This window comes from Mus pahari, chromosome 5, assembly GCF_900095145.1.
Source record: "Mus pahari chromosome 5, PAHARI_EIJ_v1.1, whole genome shotgun sequence".
Lineage (NCBI taxonomy): Eukaryota > Metazoa > Chordata > Mammalia > Rodentia > Muridae > Mus > Mus pahari.
Genome location: NC_034594.1, coordinates 140,144,558 through 140,165,913, shown reverse-complemented (window position 1 = coordinate 140,165,913; position 21,356 = coordinate 140,144,558). Strand labels below are relative to the sequence as shown.

Genomic DNA, 21,356 nt, shown 5'->3' with positions numbered 1-21,356 from the left:
GGCCAGTGTTGCAACGCAAGACAGCTTCCTCTCCTTACTTTCGCAGGGCTCCTCCTGGCCTGTCTTCTGACAGTAAGGGCATCCTACTACACCACAATCCCGAAGGTACTTCAGAAATCCAGATTGGGAAAAGAACGGCTAGCTCTCATTACCTACCTCCCAGTTCTGCATGCTGATATGAGAATCGAACATGCAGCCTGTCAGATAACTTCCCTCGTCTAGAAAAGGGTGGAGACTAGGGATCTTTAGGACAGTTTTCCTCTAGCCTATTAATTACTGAAAACCTGAAGAGGGAGTTGCTCGAAACGCAAAACAAAGGCGCAGGGCAAGAAAGTCATTTCCAAACCTGATTTGATCAACCAAGCCCAGGAGAAAAAATGTGCCCAGGGGACAGAAAACACCAGATCCTTACTGATGGGCACAAGCCCCAGAGCCATGCAAACACTTGAGAAAGATGGAATGAAAAAAAGGGTCACTAGTCGATAGCTCCCCAGTCCCTGGCAAAGTGATCTGTGAATGACTGGGCCCCGGTTGATGAACTTGGAATAATTTGAAAATATGTTCACAGCAAAACAAAAGCAAAAACAAAACCCTCATTGCGGCTCTCCCAGGCCCCAAGTTGTGCATGTGGATGGATTCCCCGCAAGCCGGGGAGTGTACTGACCGCGGATGCGCGAGATTTACTGGCCTTTCCTGCGAGTGCCTCCTCGAAGAGGATGCAAGAGGACACGGTCCCCAGTGCACACCCGTGCAGGTGAGTGGGCACGCTCCGGCGACGCAGGCACTTACTTTTCGTAGTGGTACTTGCAGTAGAGCTTCTTGTCCCGGTAGAAGCAGGTGGTCTCCAGGGGCTCTTTGCAGGAGGCACACTGCACGCATTGCTCGTGCCAGAAGCTGTCGTTGAGCCGCAGCAGAAACCTGTCCGAGATGACCCGCTGACAGCCTTCGCAGACAGACTTGGGGCTCACCGCTCTGCCTACAACAGCAACAGATGTCGCCGGTGAGCCACACCGGCAAGCTAACCCCCGCCAAACCCGCTCTCGATCTGATTAGACCCACCCCGGGCCTTGAACCCTCAAGAAGTTCCTCTAATGATCAGCTATTCCGAAAAATCAAACCAAGTGACAATGACGTTACTAATACATAAAGACTAAGTAGCAGGTATAAATTTTGGCGAGGGAGGGGGCTGACGTCAATAAATGGCCTTAACTATTAGATCCAGGTATAGTGCGAGCTTTCACTGAGCCTTTAAATTAGATTACATTTAAATTTGTGCTCCCAGGACTCTCAAGCCTTCATTAATCAATCTTTAAATCACTGTATTTGTGTCCTTTGACTACTTTTAAATGATCGATAATAATTTGCTTGCAATTGAGTTCTCTTTTTTTTTAAAGGAAAATTAACATTTTCTGTTTTCTTCATAAAAGGTGGCCTGCGGGTGCAGAAAAATACCATCTCTCCCCAAGCGAGCTCAGTACTGTGCAAACTAGTGAATCTCTCCTGTGAAAATTGCAGGTAGCTTTTTATAATTAGGAAACGTCAAGATGGGGGGAAATAATAGCCGAGCGCAGAGACCCTGAGAAGGGTACCCGCCAGAGAATTCTAGATCTCCTGTGCTCAGAAGCTTCTGCGTGGAGCAACGAACCTCCTAGCCCAGTCAGAGAATCTTCTTTGCCCTACCCTTTGACCTTTTTGACTTTTTCCTTCGGATCTTGTTCCAGGGCCTTCTCCTTTCCGCCCCACCCCCACCTCCAACACGCAAGGGAGAAATACTTGACCGCCTTTGTTGACAGTTTTCACAACCATTTAAAGAAGCCCTTGTCCCACAAGAACACTCTTGTCCGTGCTATCCCAAAGGGACGATCCTTCTCCATACCACTACACTAATCTCACTTTCTGCTTTGGAGAACTGCAGTCAGCTTGTAAGCCGGACAGGTCATTTTGTCTGGTGGGTGGGAAGCCAGCAAGAAGAGCTGGGGAGAGAGTGGTCGTTCTCAATTGTAAATTTCTGTTTTCTTGGTCTCAGCATCCCAGACCATCACCCTATGGTTGGGACAAACGTGGGTCGCGCGGCGCAGGGAACCAAACCCGATGTGCCTAAGTCCGCACACAGTCTAGCCTGCGTCTTCCTTCTTGCTCCAGGGAGAAGATCCTGACAATTTCGAAAGGGAGGTTGAAAGAAGGGGGCATGGGTTTTGTAATTTCGTTCCCTCTGAGCTGTTGGGGTGGAGTGGGCGATTTCTCTCTGGACATGGTTTCTATAATTGAAATTTTTTCAGCCCCACTCTATTGGTTCTAAAGTTAGAGAAAGAGGCAAGAAGTTTAAATAAAAGAAAAATCTCTCCTTCAGAAAGAAGCGGGAAGAAAAACAGGAAGAAAGAAAATAAAACAAACAAACAAACAAACAAAATTTTTTCTCCAAACTTGAAAATTCTAAAGGCAGAGTTGAAGAGACGCTGGCAAAACAAGAATTGTTGGCCTGAACTCTGAAAGACCCTCGGGTGTGACTCTTCTGGATCTCTCTATTCTCTGCTCCTTCGAAGTAGCTGGGTTGGGGGTAGAGGGATACCAAGCTTGCGGAACTGGGATCCGGCTTCAGTTAATTAAAGACCAGGCAAGGGCCCCGCCGCGCAAGCTAATCCCAGCGCAGCGCTGCCCACCAGCCCGGAAAAGCCTCTCGGCCGGCCGTGCCCAATACTAAAATTGGGGCTGCAGTTGGTGGGAGAAGAGAAGAACTTGGGCGCTCTGGGCCTCGGATCTCTCATGCTAGGACACAGGCCTCTGAGAAACCGGTGGCATTTATGAGCCGTCGATCAGCTCCATGATTAAAAATCCAGCCCTTGGCATTATTAATCACTTGCCACTCAAATGCCTTGTGAACATGCTCGCCCGCCCCTCAAGGCTTTGGGGAATTCGAAGCCTGGGGAGACTTGCTAGTTGTATTTAGGTAGGGACGACTCCAAAGGACTGATGGACACAGAAAGACAGAGAGTGTGGGCACCGAAGAGGGTGCTAGTCTGGTCGCTTAGCCCAGTATCAGAGAACTGACATTCTGAGCTCCGGGCTCCCGCAGAAGGAGGATGCGCTAGGGAGCTTGCGGTTGAATACTTACCCAGCAAAGAGGAGAAGGAGGCTGAGGTCTCAATCGCACTTTGAAAGTTCTCCTCCATCTTCAGGCCGTCCAACATGTTCAGGTTGAACCAAGAGGACCTGTAGAGCGGAGGGATGGTTGAGCCTAGCTTCCGTGCCTGTTGGGACTCCGCACCCTCAGTTGCCACTCTCCTGGAGAAGGACAGAAGGAGTGTCCAGGGCGACAAGAATGAGCCTAGAGGGTAGAGTCCAGCCAAGGGAAATGTGAGGTGGGAGGAGATAGAAGAGCCACCGGGAACTGCTCGGACGGCTCTGATTTCACTTGAAGTCAACGCGTTATGTACTAAGGCCTCCGCCCCCTAACTGCGTTCTCCTAACCCCCACCCCCACCCCTGTCCCCAGGTTTCCCATTCCAAGAGCGACTCCGCCCCATCCTATACTAATGTGGCCCCTAGGGATCCCTCCACTAGAACTATGGTTCTGTGTGTGATGGGGTTGGGGTGCGCCTGCTCTCAGAGCCCGGGCCAAGCCTACAGGACCAACCAGGTCTGATATCCCAGTGGCACCGCCACTCACTTTCGACCCTCACCTGTCTCGGGTTGAAGAGAGGCAGAGTAAGGGACTCGGAGACTGTCCCGCCTGCTTCCGTACTCCTGGCGCAGCGCTCTGCTTGGGGGTGGGGGGGAGCGCTCGGGAGTAGGCGTGCGGGGCGCGCGGGGAGGTCCTCCCGCCGGTCGGCCAGTGCCGGGAACGTCTGCAGGAGCAAAGGAGTCGCCTTGGGGAGGAGCCGCGACCGGCCCGGCTTACTTTTGGATGCATTTCAAATCAACTTTCAGAAACACGCCAGCCTGAGCGGGAGCCTAAGAAACCCCGCAGCCTTCCTTACCTGATGGGCGAGCTCGCTCCCAGCGTCCGGAGCCGCGCGAAGTGACTCGGAGGCTCCGGGCAGCTTCGGCAGAGGGAGACGGCGTCCCCGAAGCTGCAGCCGGAGCAGCCGCCGGGACTCCGGCGCGCCCGGGAGAGAGCAGGAGCGAATGCCGACCCCCGGTTCTGCTCCTCGGCGCGCCGGAGTCGGGCCGGGCCGCGGCCACAAGCCACCGATCCTCCTCGGGACGTCCCGCCAACACGCGCCGCTCTGCAGCAGGGAAGGGGAAGCCAGGCGGCTGCTCCAAGATCTGCGGGGGAACCCGAGGCCCAGGGTCCTGGGTGCAAAGTCCGCCCTGCTTTCTTCTCCGAGGCGGCTCGGGCGGATTCTGACAGTGGCCGCTGGCTGCGTGCGCGGCCCGGGAAGGGGGTGGGGTGCGCAGGGCGGGGGCCTGGGAGCGCGTCCCGTGGCGGGGCCCGCGGTGCTCTGTTTCCCGGCTTGGCTGCTCGACCCACCGCGAGGCTGCAGCCTGATGCTCCAGTCTGCTGCCCGGACCTCCCGGACGCGCCAAACTTTTCCTTCTCTCCACGTGGAACGGTTGCCCCGGGGGAGCTGCGCCCCAGACTCGGCAGAGATCCGTGCCTCCTAGACTTCGCGCGGGCGGGATGGGGATCCGGTTGCTCTCGGATCCGCACCGTAAGTGATGGCTAACCTCAGACTGTCCTCACCTGGAGGTCGTGGGGATCGCCTAGAGCCCCCACCCCCAACCCCTCTGCTTTGTGAACTCTGGCACCAGAAGCTCCAGGCTCCTCGGATTTTCATTCACCCACTGGCTCCTGCAACTTACAAATTTGTTTTGGCTTAAAACTCAACTCACCGTTTCTGACTGAAACCGCTTCACTGCTGGGAAATGCAATAGGACCCATGGCCAAACCTTGAATCAGGCTCCCTCTATCCTATCCGGCTGGCTGGACGCTAGACTAGACGTCAGCCAAGGGGACTTTTCTTAGAAAAGAAGTTCCTGGGGGCAGTTTTTAATTCCCTGTGATTCATAACGTTCGACTGCAGCGACAGCCCTCCAGCCTCTCTAGAGGCAGGAACAGGGTCTTGCTCCTCTATTCCAAGAAAAGCCTGGGGCCAAGTGACTCAATAAACACATCATTGTGTTGGCTAACATTTATCGACCATTAATTTTGTGCCAATCTTTATTCCGTAGCCAATTTATCTAATCTTTAAAATTTAAGGTGGGGAAAATTATAGTCTCAATGTTCGGGTTGCCCTAAGGAAGTGGGACACCTGTCCAAGTGAAATTCTAGCCTGCTCTCCAGAACACCTTTGGTAGGTCCAATTCCATGGGCTTCTCTAGGGCACCCTCACTTCTACACTGAGAGGAACCCAGTGGCAGTAATCCAGCACTGTAGCATGGTCAACCCAAGCAGAGGACATACCACGCAAGCAAGTATGCCCTAGGGCCTTCACCAAGGAAAAGGTCTCTTCCTGAACTTAGGTCAAACAAGCTCTTCTGTGCTTAGGGACACACACACACACACACACACACACACACACACACACAGCCCACCTGCAGCATCCTAAGTGTATTCTATCTGCAAGCACAAGCCAAATGCAGACTATGACTTAAGAGGAACAAGAGAAAGGGGCAGAGAGTTTAATACCCTATATTAGAATACTGCTTTAAACTTTTTAGGGTGCTCCCATATATGTGGTTTTGCTTGATCTCTATGACAAACCTTTGAGGTAGACAGAAAAAATAATTTTATCTATTGTCCTAGACAAATCTTTGGGGCTTAATACAGCCAGGAGATTTCTCTGCTGTTAAGCAGGTAGCTATTGGTATGTCTTCTAACACCTGACCTTTGCCATGTATGTCATCCAGATAGAACAGGATATGGGGGGAGAGATAAATTACATGTATTCTTGAGATAATATATAAGATAGAAATTTGTTAAGAAAAAAGGAACACAGCATACACCCACAAGAAATATTATTTTAAGTGCCCAGCTGAGTTTTTGTTTAACTAAGAGTCTTGAGTTTATGAAACATATTGAACTACTGGGTAAGGAATATCCAGTAGTGAATATCCAGATGATGGATCAATGGATGGTGTTTGATCTGAGTCTTTTTGGTGGTTCTGGCATCAGGAAGAAAGCCTGGTTAGTGTAGCACACCCAAGTTTTGCTTTCCCCCAGTCAGTATGGGCACTTCATTTACGTACTACTTCTCACAATCCCATTGTAAGTTCTACCTCAGTACAGAAGTACATAGATGCCTTAACAAATAGTGTTTAATTGGCTGAGGGATGAATGAACCTCTCGCTGTAATCTGAAGCCTGCAGGGAAGGATCCATAAGCCAAAAGTCTCAGTTCCTAGTGGCTTTCCTCCCCTCTATACATAGGCAATATATTTGTATCATATCCATCCTCACTTCCCAGACCTCTCCCCACACATCTTCTTGTGTCTTCTTTTTGGTTTTCAGTGCAACCTGCTGGGTCTAATTAGTGCTGTCTTGTGTACAGGACTGTAAGCCCATCCATGGGAGCATGAGAAACCCATCAGTGGCCAAACTCCCAGAGAAAAATCATTCTGCCTTGCTGAGTCTGCCGGTAGTTTCTCACACTTGAATTTTGACTGGACTGATCTTGTGTAGATCTTGTGGGTGTGACATCACTTCTGTGGGTCCATGGGAGCAAGAGCCATGTCACACCCAGGAGACAGCTAATCACAGGACCCCTCCCACCTGCCAACTCTTAAACTCTTTCCACCTATTCTTCCATGATAACCCCTATTCGCTGAGGCCTGATGACTAGGATGGATATAGTGTCCCACACAGGGCTGAACATACACAGTAATGCAGTCATTTATTCTTAGCATGTGAGCTAGTTATAAGTCTCTACCTTTATTGCTGCCCACTGTGAACCTTCTCCAGCTAAGGCTGATAGCAGCATAGCTCTATGATTATAAACATAAATGTTCAGGTGGTAGTTTGGCAACATGGCCATTTAGCAGCAGGGGGAGGAGGAGGAAGAGGAAGAAGAGGATGAGAAGGACCTCTAACCTCCACAGCCATGGACTTTTGACCAGAGAGGTTCACAGTATCAGGTATGAGTTTCCTCTTGTGGAGCAGGCTTCAAGTCCAATCAGAAAGAAGTTGGTTACCACCCGGGTAACACCCAGGCTGCACCAGTGGGCACATCTGACCTGGCAGTATTTTATGTATTAGAGTCCTTTCCTCACAGCACGTCAGTAACACTTCTTGTTATTGATGGTCTTGATAATAGCTACCTGACTAGGGTGAGGCAGAATCTATTTAAAAGAGTTTTAATATATATTTCTTGAGTGGCTAACTCTGTGGCACACTTTTCAAGTGTTTCCTAGACGTCTATACTTCTTCTAAATATTCTACATCGTTCTATAGACATATTTCCTTAAAGATTTTTTTAAATTTGTGCGTGTGTGTGTGTCCGTCTGTCTGTCTGTCTCCCTTGAGGGCAGAAGAGGAGTCAGATTCCTTGGAGCTGGAGTTACAGGTGTTTGTAGCTTCCTGGTGCTGAGAACTAAACTCAGATCTTGAAGACTAGTAAATGCTCTTAACCACCAACCCGCCTCTCTAGATTCTGTAGCCCGTTTGTTTGTTTGTTTTATGTTATTTTGTTTCTTTTTTAAATGAATTGCTCTCTTGATGTTTGGGATTTTGTTTTGTTTTGTTTTGGAGGTTTTTTTTTAAAATTGGTTTTTTAGTTCTTTGTGCATTCTAGATACTAATCCTCTGACTGATTTATAGGTGTAAAACATTTCTTTTCTCGATCCTGTGGATTTTCTTTTTACTAGATTTACAGTTTCTTTTACTGTACAGAAGCTCCTTAGTTTTACAAAATCCTATTTGTCAGTTGTCCCATTTATTCCCTACGCTGTTTGAGTCCTACTTAGAAAGTCTCCGCCTACATTGTTATGTTGAAGTGGACGCCCTCCTGCTTCACCCAGCACTTTCAGATGGCCAGACTTGTGATGAGGTTCTTAATCAGTTTTGAGTTCAGTTATGAAGGTGAGATCCAGTTTATTCTTCTGCATTTAGATATCCAGGTTTCTCGGCATCTTTTGTTGAAGATGTTGCCCTTTCTCCAATATATATTTGTGGCTTCTTTGTCAAAAGTCAAGTAGTTGCAGTCGTATGAGCTTTTACCTGGGTCCTCCATTCTCCTGATTCTGTTCATCGGTGTCTGGCTTTATGCCAGTGCCACACTGTTTGTATTACTATGGCTCTGTAGTATAACTTGAACTCAGGTATAATAATACATTCTACAATAATCTTTTTATTCAGGACTGCCACTGCTATCCTTGGTATTTTGTGGTTCCACATAAATTTTAGGCTTTCTCCATATTTGTGAGAAATGTTCTTGGAACTTTTATTGAGGTTACATTAAATCTGCAGAGTGCTTTTGTTAGGGCAGATCTATAGGTATGGACTTAAATATTTACATAGAGACAATACCTTTCTCGATTAATTTTTCATTGTGCAGGTCTTTTGTTTCCTTACTTAGGTAGAGGCCTGAGTATTTTAATGTTTTTCTAATGAATTGGATTGATTCCCTGATTTACTTTTTGACTTGTTTGTCACCAATACATAGAAAGGCTACCAGTTTTGTGTATGAATTTTGTATACTGCCATTTGTTGATGAAAGTGTTTCTCAGCTCTGAGAGTTTTCCAGTGGAGTCTTACAGGTCTTTCATGTATAGAATGTGTCATCTGCAAATAAGAACACTGAACTCTTTTGCCTTAGCTCCGCCTAAGACCTCCCTCTATTGAAGAGAACAGAGGGTTAGCACCTTGTCTTCTCCTGATCTTGGTGGGAACGCCTTGAGGTTTTCTACATTTGTCATGGCATTGCTACAGGTTTGTCATTCATATATATATATATATATATATATATATATATATATATATATGAATATAATTCCCTTGAGGTATTCCTTCTTTATCCCAAACCTCTCCCTGACTTTAATCACAAAAGGATGCTGGATTTTGTTGAAAGCCTTTTCTGCATCTATTGAGATATTCATGTGATTTCTGTCTTTGAGTCCATTTATGTAATCTATTGCATTTATTGATTTATGCTTGTTGAACCATCCCCGAATCTCTGGAATGAAGCCAACTGGGTGATGATGAATGATCTTCCTGATGTGATCTTGAATTTATCTTGCCAGTATTTTACTGAGGATTTTGCTTCTATGTTCATTGAGGAGATAAAAGCTTGTAGATAATTCTTGTTGTTTTGTCCTAATCTGATTTGAGTATCAAGATAAAAATTCTTTCATAAAAAGTTTTAAAGCATTCTCCTTTTATTTTATAGTATTGATTTTGATTCTCCTTTGAACGTTTAGAAGAATTCTGAAGTGAGTTCATCTGGTGCTGATTTTGTTTATGTTGGGAGACATTACCGTTTCAATCTAGTTGCTGGTTGTAGATTGTCTAAATTGTTTATTTAGTTTGTTTTAATTTTCATACTCACCTAGAAATTCTCCCCTTCTTTTAGATTTTCTAAGTGATAAGAACATAGATTTAAAGTATATCCTCATAATTTTATTTGTTATAATGTCTACTTCTTTTGCCTCTAGTTAATTTAATAGTTTCTCCATTGTGACTCTATTTTCTTTTAGTTAATTTAGCTAAGGATTTTTGACTTTCAGTTTCTTAAATATTTTATTTTGTGTTTGTGAATACTTTGCCTGTACTCCTATTTGTGCACCATGAACATGTTTATTGCCCATAGACACCAGAAGAGGGTGTCAGATCTCCTGGAACTGGATTCTTAGACAATTGTGAGCTGCTATACGGGTGTTGAGAATTGAGCCCAGGTCCTCTGGAAGAACAGCCAGTATTCTTAACTGCTGAATCATCTCTCCAGTCCCAGGTTTTATCAATTCATGTTCATTTTCTCAACGAACCGACTCTTCGTTTCATTGGTTCTTTGTATTGTTTTGTTCATTTTTAATCCTGCCCTGTTATGTCTGCCCTGTTATTAATTCTTTCTCCCCATCTACTTCTTTGGGGGTTTGGGTTCCCAAGGCCTTAAGGCAAACCATTAAGCTATTTGTTTTCACTATTGGATGTGTTGTTGCTGTTGTTTTGATTTGTTTGTCTTGGTATTTTGGACTATAACCTTTCCTTGTAGAACTGCCCCCAGTGTATCCCACAGATTTTGGTGTGTCCTGTTCTCATTTGCATTCCACTCTAGAGATTTTTAAGTTTCCTTATTTTCTCATTGAGCCATTCATTGTTGAATAGTATGTTTTCAAATCTGTTAGTTTATGTGCTCTTTGTAGTTTCTCTTGTTGTTGATATCTAGCATTTTTATGTTGTGGTCAGATAGGCTGTAAAATGTTATTTCATATTCTCCATACTTGTTGGAGCTTGCTTTGTGTCTTGCTAGCATGTGATCTACTCTGAGAACATTGAGAGAGCTGTGGAGAAGAATGTGAACTCCTCAACACCTGAGTGGAATGTTCTATAGATAGCTGGCTGCTGTGTCCATTGACACACTTAACCTGGTGTTTCTCTGTTTGCTTTTTCTCTGGATGACTTCTCTATTGGAGACAGTAGGGTATTGAAATCTCCCACTATTACGATGTTAGAGTTAATATGTGGCCTTACAACCAGTAGTGCCTGTGTCTTGTGCATATGTGGTATTTCCTTGGATTGTTCCCTTTGATAATCCACCTTCTTTATCTCTTATGACTAGTTTTAGTTTTAGATCTATTTGATCTGCTATTAGAATAGCTTTGCCTGCATGTTTCCCTGTTTCGTTTGCTTGGAGGACCTTGGTCTGTCTTTTCACTCTAAGACAGTATCTGCCTTTGATGATGAGGTGTGTTTCTGAGAGACAAGAGAAAAAAAAAAACAAAAAAGAACAACAACAACAACAAACCTCCTGTCTTCTAAACTTTTTTTTTTTTTTTTTTTTAGTTTGAAACAGTGGAAATGAGAATAGGGGAGTTGAGAAGGTAGGGGTTGTGATCATGTGAAATGGCCACCAAGGGGAGGGCTGAGCAAGTCAGGATCCAATGGGGACCTGAGAGACTTCATGGAGCAATCAAGGTACACGGCACCTTGGGCGACCTTGGGTGAGGTCACTTACAGGGCAGTGACCTCATGAAACTGTTGCAGCGAGCAGGACAATAGGACTGGGAGGGCTCAGTTCTGCTCCTAAGCTTGCCACTGGGACTGGGCCATTAGTTATCTAGCCGTCTAGGAAATTGAACTGGCTTAGGCCCAAGGAGTAGAGTAGAGCGTGTTGTGAAGTTGTTATTGAAGTATACACTTAGTTGTGTCTAAGTGATATATCCATCAGTAAAGACACAGAGCCTCATCCAAATAAGGCATTTGCACATCTGTGTTCACTGTACCTGAGAAACTAAGGCAGGAGGAGGTTATACATTCTAGGCCTGTCAGGGCTATATAATGGAACCCTGTCTTTAAGGTGGGAGGCAGGAGAGGGGGGAGAGTTGGAGGATCTTGTTGTTATCTCTTCTGTGATTCATGTGCCCTCTCCAAGTGAGTTACGGAACATGCACAGCCTTCATAGTACAGAATGGAACGGCTAATGTTTTGCCTGTTTAATGAGAGAAGATGCCATCGAGCCATTTCCCAGAAGCCCTTCACAGACAAGTCATAGTCTCTCTCTTCTGAGAAACTCTCCAAAGTATTTTCTTTAGAGAATTTCTGGACGTGAAGTAAGTAGGCTTCAAGTAGGACCCCAGAATGTGGCTTCTTTTGAGTTGGAAGTAATCTGCAAGCTCATCCAATCCAAACTTTTTGGTTGTCAAAATTTATCCCGTGGAGATGCCCTCTTCTGGGCCATTGATTGATCTCGGCTACCCATTCAGAAAGTAAAACCCTACCTCCAGTATCTTCAGCTGATGAAAGAGCCACCCTAGCCATTATCCACTTGCATCTGAAATTGGTTCAGTCTTTCCATGCTTCTCCTAAACTGGAGCACCCAGACTGGGCAACAATGTATCCAGGACCTCCTGTTCTTTCCAGGGGCATTAAAACATCCACTAACACGGCTTTAATTTTGTGTCAACATTTCATTCACAGCATCCTTTTCTGTGTGTGCCCATTGCACGTTCCTACCATAGCATCATTCACTGTTGCTGTTACCATAGAGCTGGTATCAAGATTACGGTGTGAAAATCTGCAGTTATCTGTGTAAGGAGACAATCAATGCTTCAAACATCAAATACCCAGCAATTTCAGGCAGGTATGCCTTAGAAGGAAATTTGTCAGTTTTCATTGTTAGAACAAATATCGAGTTTTCCAAACACACAGCTGAGGGAAGGAAAGACTGACTTTGTCTCTTGGCTGTAAAGGTGTCAGTCCATGGTTGCTGGCTCTAATGTCTCGGGACATTGAAAGCATCAGCTCAGAAACACTGACCTCGTGGTGGCCAGGAAGCAGAGAGACAAGAAAGTCACAAAGCATACTCTTCGACATCCCATCCCCATGACCTGCTTCCTCTAACTGTGCCCTACGGACGGACGAACTGGACTTAATATACTGGTAGTAAATTGGTGTGATTTGAGCTGTCCTGATCTACTCTCATCTCAGGGGCCCATGCAACAAACACGGCTGTCATAGGGACCAAGTCTTCAACACATGAACCTCGGAGGCAGTAGTTGTCAACTTAATGCTGCAACCCTTTAACACAATCCTTCATGCTGTGGTGACCCTCAACCATAAAATTATTTTCCTTACTATCTCATAACTGTAGTTTTGCTATTGCTATGAATTTTAATGTAAATATCCATGTTTTCTGATTATCTTAGGCAACACTATGAAAGGGTTGTTCAACAGACCCACAAGGGGTCAAGACCCACAGTTTGAGAACCACTGCTTTGAGGATTCCCATACATCCAAAACATCAAAAGGTCTTTGCTCAGCTTGGCCTGGAAGCCACCCTCACTGGAGGAAGGCAGACAGAGCCCACTCAATAGGGACTATCCGCAGAATTAAACAAGTACTTCCCAACCCAAGGGGATGTCTTCACATGGGAGAGGCCCCGGGTACTGTTCTTTCCCACATCTGTCTTCATTCAGGCAACAGTTTGCAGATGAAGTGTCAGGGGAGGGGGAACATGTGGAGCCACTGTGGAGTCATCTCTTCTGCCATAGAAGACAGAAGCAACAAGCTCAGACTCAGCAGGGCCCAGGAGGTAGGTGAGCTGGCAAGGTACTTACCCGTTCTAAGAACCTACATTCTAAACAATGTGCAACCACTTGTAATCCCAGCACTGGGGAGGAAGTGCCAAGAGGATCTCTAGGGCACAGTGCCAAGCCAGCCCTGCCTCTTGGCCAATCAGAGACTCTGTCTCACAAAAACCAAAGGAGAGAGGCGGATGTTAGCAGCCAACCATTGGACCGAACACGGGGTCTCTAATAGAGGAGTTAGAGAAGGGACTGGAGGGGTTGAAGGGGTTTGCAGCCCCATAAGAAGAACAACAATATCAACCAACCAGACCCCCCAGAACTCCCAGGAACTAAGCCATCAACAAAGGAGTACACCTGGCTCCAGCTGCATATGTAGCAGAGGATGGCCTTGTCAGGCATCAAAGGGAGGAGAGGCCCTTGGTCCTATGAAGGCTCGATAGATGCCCCAGTGTAGNGGAATCGAGGGTAGGGAGGTGGGAGTGGGTGGGTGGGTGGAGGAANANCCTCATAGAAGCAGGGGGAGGGAGGATGGGATAGGGGGTTTCCAGGAGGGAGGGAAACTGGGAAAGGGGATAACATTTGAAATGTAAATAAAGAGAATATCCAATTTTTTAAAAAAGGAAAAAGAAAAACAAATTAGACACTTTAATTGGCCTCTGTCTTCCATACAAATGTGCACATACACACATGTGTACCTAGGTATCTATGAACACACACAGAGACACACAAAAATCTCAGACTCATGAATCACACATTTCTGCCTGGTTTTAGAAAGAGAAGGGAGGAGGGAGTTTGGTGGGAGGGAGGAGGGAAGAGGGAGCTTGGTGGGGGAGGGGAGGATGAGAGGGAGGGGTAGGATGTGATCCTGCATAGAGTAGGGATGACAGAGATGTGGGGTTTTCTTGTTTTTTGATTTTTGTTTTTTTTTTTTTTACTTTTCCTTGCTCTCATTTCTGTATTTTATTAAGGAAAACACAAAGGGAAAGTTGTGTTATTTGTTAAGAAATGCCAAAATACATTTCAAACCACAGCAAAATAAGCAGAAACACTGCTGCTTACATAGATCCAGCCACACAGTGCCAGGGTAGCCAGAGACTCCAAGGTAGGGAGCGGGGGACACTGGAACTGCACGCGCCCCTCACCTCTGCATTCCTTCCCCATGAATCTCCTGGCCCTGAGCTAACTAACATTCAAGTCTCTTCACTGAGCTGAAGTACCAAGCGCTTCTTCTCTCTCTTTCTGGATTCCAAGCCAGTCTCTGCGACGGGACCACCAGTGAGATCCCTCTCCAGCAGGCAAGAACAGCCCTAAGGGTGAAGGAAGCCCCACCAGGCTCAAAGCAGAGTCATCTTCATGCCACCCTCTCTGACCACAGCACTGTGAGCATCTTTGATAAGCACCCTGGTCAGACCCACCTGTGAGTCACACACTGAAGGGACCGTGGTATGCCACCTACATATGTGTGTCCCAGCATAGAGAATGCCCTGAAGCTGTGGCCCACTCTGATGGAATGTTCCAGAACGATCATGAGTGAGCTTTGGAAACACAGAGCCCTGAGCTCTAAACCAGCCCAGACATTTCTGAGCAGTTTAATCATACATTGCTTAAACTCCTTTTGTTCTCGTCTCATCTTTATAAAAGGAATTAGACAGTACTTGAGAGCAATAAGGAGTTTGTGGAATGGTGGGTGTGTAACAGTTAATCCTCTGTCTGGCCAACCTGATGTTCAACCCCTAACCCTCCCTCTAACCTACCCACACACTTGGGGATGTAACTTTTCAAGGACAATCATCTTGGTTCTTGTGTGGAAGCAGAAACTCTATCAGTGTTCAGAGTCTGTGTGTCTAGGAACAGCAGTTGTCACTGGGTATATGAAGTGAGAATGTCTGCTTTCGTTGGAGACGCAGTTGTGTCATGTGATGTTTTGTTGGAGCGGACACTTGAGAGCCTCGTGATGTTTGGAACGAAGGTAAGCATAACCCAACAGACAGTAGATGACACTCACGCATCGGTTCGCCTTGCTTTCTTCGCTGGTCTCTGCTTGTCGCGACTTCATAGAGAGAAGCTCACCAAAGAACTTCTGGCGGTATTCTGGCTGCTTCCTGCCACTTCCACGGACTAGTGCCTCACGATTTCTACTGGACTGAGACACTGCTACTGATTCGTGTGTGGTGTTTGACGAGCGGACTGGACTGCTGCTGCTGGCCCATGTTTGGTGTTTTGCTAGTAGACTGGATTGCTGACAATGGATATTGGAATTGCCCCCTTCCAAAGAACTATTTCTAAAAGGTCCACAACCCCCACTTCCTATCAACCTTTCTTTCCCCCTACCTCTGGTGGGTGGTGGGCCAGAAGAGAGGTTGAAGCATTAAAGAACCATAATTAAAGTAGTTTTTGAAAAAAAAAAATCTAAGCCTATGGGTATACTTTTCTGTCACTGTGATAAAGCACTGTGACCAGAGCAACTGGAAGGAAGAATTCATCTTGACTTGTGGTTTCAGAGGGAAAGTTCACACGGTGGGAAGACATACAGCAGGAAGCTGGAGTGAGAATCGGGCAGATCACCTCTCACCCCCACAAAGGAATCAGGGAAAGCAACTTGAAGTGGGGCAGTTATGAGAAGCCAAAGCTCACACCCAGTGACAGCCTCCCTCCAGCTAGGCTCCACCTTCTAAAGGGACATTTCTCACTGAGAACTCCACACTGAATAATTGAGGCACTTGGGTGTCTTGATCAGACTGTGTACTATGACTGAGATGGTGACACCACAGGACAGTAAGGAAGGTGGGCTGTGGAGTTGGGATGACCGTGGGCTGGTCTTTGTCATTTACAATAGCTTTGGGAAAGTTCCTTCATTTTAGGGAACCTCTGTTTCCTCATTTGATGAATGAAGATTTAGTATATGTGCTGTGTGCACGCATGTGCATGTATATATACACACATACATATGAAAGGACTAACGGTACATGGTCAGGACCGGGGGCTCTCCACTTGATACTGTTATCTCAGTATTCTGAACAGCTCGCTCCTGCAAGTCAGTTGTGTTGGAATCTGAAGCTCTGGTGCTGAGCACATGTACATGTGTGCCTTAGATTAAAGTGAGCAGCAGCCATCGGCACTAAAGCTCACACGGTTCATGGCTGTCTGTTCCAGGCATATCTTGCAATCAGTTACCTCCTCCTTTCCTCCCATGTAGGCTGTAGACGTCCTTGGAGTGCGGGCTTCCCCCAGGAGTAGCCCTCTCAAGCTCTACTGTACCCTGTGTCTGACACTCATGTGTGACACTTCACATTGTACAGAGAGACCTGGGAAGAGCCCGAAGAAGACAGAGCACACAGAGTGACTGTTCAGGATCAACACAGGGGGATCCATGAAGAGGTGTGGTCTGTTAGCATCTAAGATGCCTGCCTTGGCTGCTGGGCGACACATGCATAATCAAATCAGGCAGACATCTTCTGATGTTGAGGTACCAGTGAAGAATTTTGTATAGCTGGGGTGTCCAGGGAGAGGGTACAGCAGTTAGGATACTTTGGGTCTGCGTTGATCCCCTGAAGTTCATATTCCCTAGCCTGTGGCACTATTAGGAGGCAGTGGAATCCTAAAGAGGTGAGGCCTGGGGGACCAGGAGATAGGTCAGGTGGTAAGTTGCTCCACTCATCAATATGAGGACTGAGTTCAATCCTCAGGACCCAACACAAAAGCAGAGCCCAGTGGTGTTTACTTGTAAGCCCAATATCAAGGACCCCGAGACAGGCATATCTTAGCCACAAGACATTTGGGGTTTTGCTCTACTCATGCTACCACCATGATGCACTGCTGCCTCATCAGAGGACTGAAAGCAAGGGTGACTGATCATGAACGGGAACACAAAGACTGAGTCAGAACATGCACCCCCCCTTCACACACATATGACATCACACATTACAATGATAGGAAGCCAGCTGGCCCAGCAGCTATGAACAGGCCCCTAGGCAGGCAATGCCCAGGACACAGGCAACAACATGGGATCTACATGGAGGCAGGAGACAGGCCCTCCCAACCCTGTCAGGAACTCCAGTTTCTTCTGGATGCTTTCAGAAAGCAGGGGACTGGCTGGCACATGCACCAGCACCACCAGTATGTTAAGCTGCAGTGGGGAGATGGCTATGTCACTGATAAACTGTCAATTGGTTTAGTTAATCAACTTGCTTAGCTTCCAAACAGGATCCCAGGTGGTGTATAAACATTATCAATATTGAAATGGATTTTTTTTAAATTAAAATTATATACTAGATACAGGAAGGAGAAGCAACAACCCAAGATCTTAACCTGAAGCTGATGTTTGAATAAAGGATAGACTGCTAAATGTCACTCTGTGCGACAAGGTAACCCAGGGAAAATGTAAAGAACACCCTACAAAACGGTCACAATTGCATCCAATGGTGTGTGCGCTGTGCTTCTGTGTCAAGTTGGCTTAGAGGGACTGTCTATAGTAAAGGAATGGACATCTGTGACTCAGAACAGTGGATGCCTGTTTTGAATAAGCTTAGTTTATCGACGGAAGGTAGTGCAGGCATCAGGTTAGTGAGCTAGAGCTTCAAAGCCAAGGACAGGGCAAGCAAGTGCCACGGGTATGAGTTGGGTTTTCGGGTACAAGAACCAAGGTGTCATGACTGTAACAGTTCTAAGTACACAGTTGGCAAGTGTTACTTATGAGCATTAATGTGAACAAATGAATACTGTAGCTGAGAGTCAAATATACATCTCTGAGCTTCCTGGTAACCAGGGGGGAAAGGGCAACATCCAGTTTGTAGATGTATGTGTGCCAGTATTGAAGTTGTAACTGTACTTGCTTGAGAAAGCAAGACACAGAGGAAGCGTGGGCTCCATCTTCACGGTTCTACATTGCTTTGTAGCCCTAGCTGGGAAGATATGAATCTCACTGAAATTTCGCCCCAGTCCTCAGCAGACCTTGTATAAAATGCATATTTGATACGTGAAGCTATTAAGATTTTTTAAAAAGAGCAAAGACCCCAATGGGTATGTGTTTGGGGAGTAGATTGCCTGTGTAAACATAGAACTGGACATGGTGACACATATCTCTAATCACAGAAGACACGAGGTGGCAGTAGGTGAATCGGAAGTTTAAGACCATCCTTGGGTACACAGTGAGTTCCAGACCAGCCTGGAATACGTGAGACTCTATCTTTAATTTTTTTAAAAATTCCTTGCAACTTTTGAAATATGACTCCATTTCCTCTTTTATTTTTTTTAAAAGCCCATCAATAATTTATCCACAACCTTCGAACCTTGACTTTCAAAGGGGAAGAAACTGTCAGCAGGTCAGGCATGCCAGGGAGATGGCAGAGTTGAGCAAAGAAACCAAGGGCAGGAGGTCAAGGAGAGCTGTATGGCCCCAGGGAATGCACAGCACAGGGTGGCCAGCCTCTGAGTTAATTCCTCTGTAGGCAGCAGGAAGTCTTTGGAAGCTTTGGACCAGGAGGGAGGGTTACATACTTGGGAAGAGGGTCTACGATCACCATATCTGGGGTCTCTGAGGCTGTCTTCAAAATTAGACAAAAACTGGGGTAAATAAGAAATCCAAGACCTGGACCCGAGCAGAAACAGCAGAAACCAAACCGAGATTGAAATGAGCTGAATGTAGGAGCTCTCAGAAGTCAAACCGACCAATGCTCAGCCTCTGTCCAGCTGTGATGTGAGGCTGAGGGGTGGGGGTGAGGCAGGAATAGGAGCTTCGTGAGCAGCAGGGGAGAGTGCGGCAAGGAGCTTGGTGGCTTTCCCAAGTGTTTGCACATCTATTATCTCATTGATTTCACATGTGAGCACCACCCTGGGTGTCAGCAGAAAGCAGCTCGGGGTACAGCACTGCCAAGTTCAGCAGTGAGCGCCAGCCTACCCGCCTGCTAACGGCCACCCACCCGCAGGTGTCTTGCCCGCCCCTGTTTGCTACAGGCTGCCCCAGGCCTCCCTCATCAGGTCGAGGCAGCCACCTGATTCCCCCTCTAGGTCAGCACAGCTAAAGGGAGGATTGTACAGGACACTTGGTCTGCTGTACTGCTGGCCAGCAATGGGAGATAGGTGTGGCCTGAAGTTGACTGAAATCTCCCACAACTGGGCAGGGTGATGGGACCGTGGCCATCCGAGGACTTTAGCATTTCATCTTCCCACTGACTCATCCCCAGGCTGAGTCTGCTCCCCTGAGCCACAGGGCAGATGCTATTTCTCACCTCCTTACACCGCAGGGCGTTTGTGAGTCCGCTGGCCTGCTTCTCTGAGTATGCTTTGGATTCTATCCCATAATAGGAAGCACTAGTCACAGGCCATAGCACGTAGCTAGCCCAGCCTCCCACTCCACAGACCAGGGGCTCTGCGTTTTCTGGGCAGGACTGTGAGACTGTAGTGGCGACTGCGGCTCTGCGTGTCTCAAGGCAAGTCCGAAGCGTCATGCATGAATCTCTACCTTCATATTCCTTCTCCCCCTTCCAGTCAACGCTGGGTTCAGCCTCTGACAGGGTCCCCTGCCACCCCCTCAGCCCAACCCAGTGCTTGGTTACAGGCAGAGCCCTTGTCCGTCCTTCTTCTGTGCCCCGTGGAAGAACTGCCCTCAAATGGGTCATCCACAGCACACCCCCTCGGCACCTGTTCCTTTCCAGGCTGTTCAGCAAATCTCTCTCACAGGATCGGCAGCTGAGTTTACATCTTTCACTGGAAAATGAATCTGCGTCTTGGGATTTCTGTTTCCTTGAAGACTCAGAGTGGACCGGAAAAGGAGAAAGGCAAACTGTGAGGAAGCTTACCGCCAGTTCTATCCCTGCCTTGTCCGGGGTGTATCACCCTGGCCCTAAGAGACCTTAGGGAGCTTTTGTGTGCATCCGAGAAAACACAAATATGCAACCTTCTGATCCTGTCTCTGTTGTCCAAACGATAACAGCATCCTCAACATCAAAGGAGAGAATATCATAAAAGGCGATTAAACCCCCCAAGTTTCTCATCTGCATGGTTAACAGGAGAACAAGGTTCTCTGAGCACCAAGGGGACAAAAAAAACGTAAACCTCAGAGCAGAGCTTTTCCCACAAGCACCCCAAAATAGCCATCAAGGAACAGTAAGCCCAGTCTATCCCCCCCCCATTTGGGGACCCATGGAGCTGGTGCCTGTGGGCACCTGAAGCAGCTTCCTTCCTGGGATGTGATGAGGGAGTGCCGGCACTGTCTGATGGTTACAGGTTGCCATAGCACAGCCCAATGGCTTACCTATGACAGGGTGGTCCTTCATCAGAGGTCCAGGGACTACAGCTCCATGCCCAGGCCAGCCTGTTGCCTGTCTTCATGACCTACACACTGAGAGTAGAATTCACATTTTAAAATGACTTTCAAGAGTCAAAAAGAAGATAATAGTATTTCTTGGTGTGTGGAAATTAGCTAACATTTAAAATTCAGCATGCACACGCACACACACACACACCCACACCCATGGGAATTTTAGTGGAGTGTGATCATAATCTTTTAGTTAATTTTTTTCTAGCCTACTCTGGTCCTTCTCTTTTGTGTGTCTGTGTGTGTGTGTGTGTGTGTGTGTGTGTGTGTGTGTGTGTGTGTGTGTGAAGGGAGTGTGAATGTGAGTACAAGTCACCCACTCTGTGCATGTAGAAGCCAGATGCTGACTGAATTCTTCCCCTATTGCTCTCCACTATATTTTTTGAGGCACGGTCACTCATTGAACCTGGAGCTCACTGTTACAGCTACGCAAACCCTAGGTACCTCCCTGTCTCTACTCGCTCATGCTGGAGTTACATGTACAAACCATCATGTCTGGCGTTTACATCCAGTTCTGAACTCTGGCCTGTATCCTTACACAGCCTTGGCCAACTTACTCTGTTATTTAACAAACAAATAAACAAACAACAACAAACCTCTTTGCTTTAAAAATTCCAATATTTGGAAATGGGCTTATCTCTTCTGCTTCAGGTGTCTGTAATTGTCCAGAGCACCTCAGTGCTAAGAGATTTCTATTCTTCTGAAAAAAACAGTCACAGATTCTTTGGGTCATGGACCAGTTCTGAGATGTCCTTCCCCTCCATCAGTATCACACTATCCTTCCTCAGCATGTGTCATCCTGTTACCTGCCTTCAGTAGTCAAAGGTCACCTGCCTTCAATACTAAGCTACCCTCCTGCAGAAC

General features: G+C 46.8%; 1 protein-coding gene across 1 annotated transcript in view; it reads right to left on the bottom strand.

Annotated features, from left to right (window-relative positions):
- Nucleotides 1-4,050, bottom strand: part of Lmx1a (LIM homeobox transcription factor 1 alpha) — a 146,863-nt gene extending 142,813 nt beyond the window's left edge. The window contains exons 1-4 of the mRNA XM_021198399.2: nucleotides 3,977-4,050; nucleotides 3,680-3,844; nucleotides 3,113-3,210; nucleotides 790-976 (exon numbers count right to left, since the gene is read on the bottom strand). Coding sequence (XP_021054058.1) covers nucleotides 790-976; nucleotides 3,113-3,188 — 263 coding nt within the window. The 5' untranslated portion in view covers nucleotides 3,189-3,210; nucleotides 3,680-3,844; nucleotides 3,977-4,050. The remainder of the gene's footprint in view (nucleotides 1-789; nucleotides 977-3,112; nucleotides 3,211-3,679; nucleotides 3,845-3,976) is intronic.
- Between the last annotated feature and the right edge of the window lie 17,306 nt (nucleotides 4,051-21,356).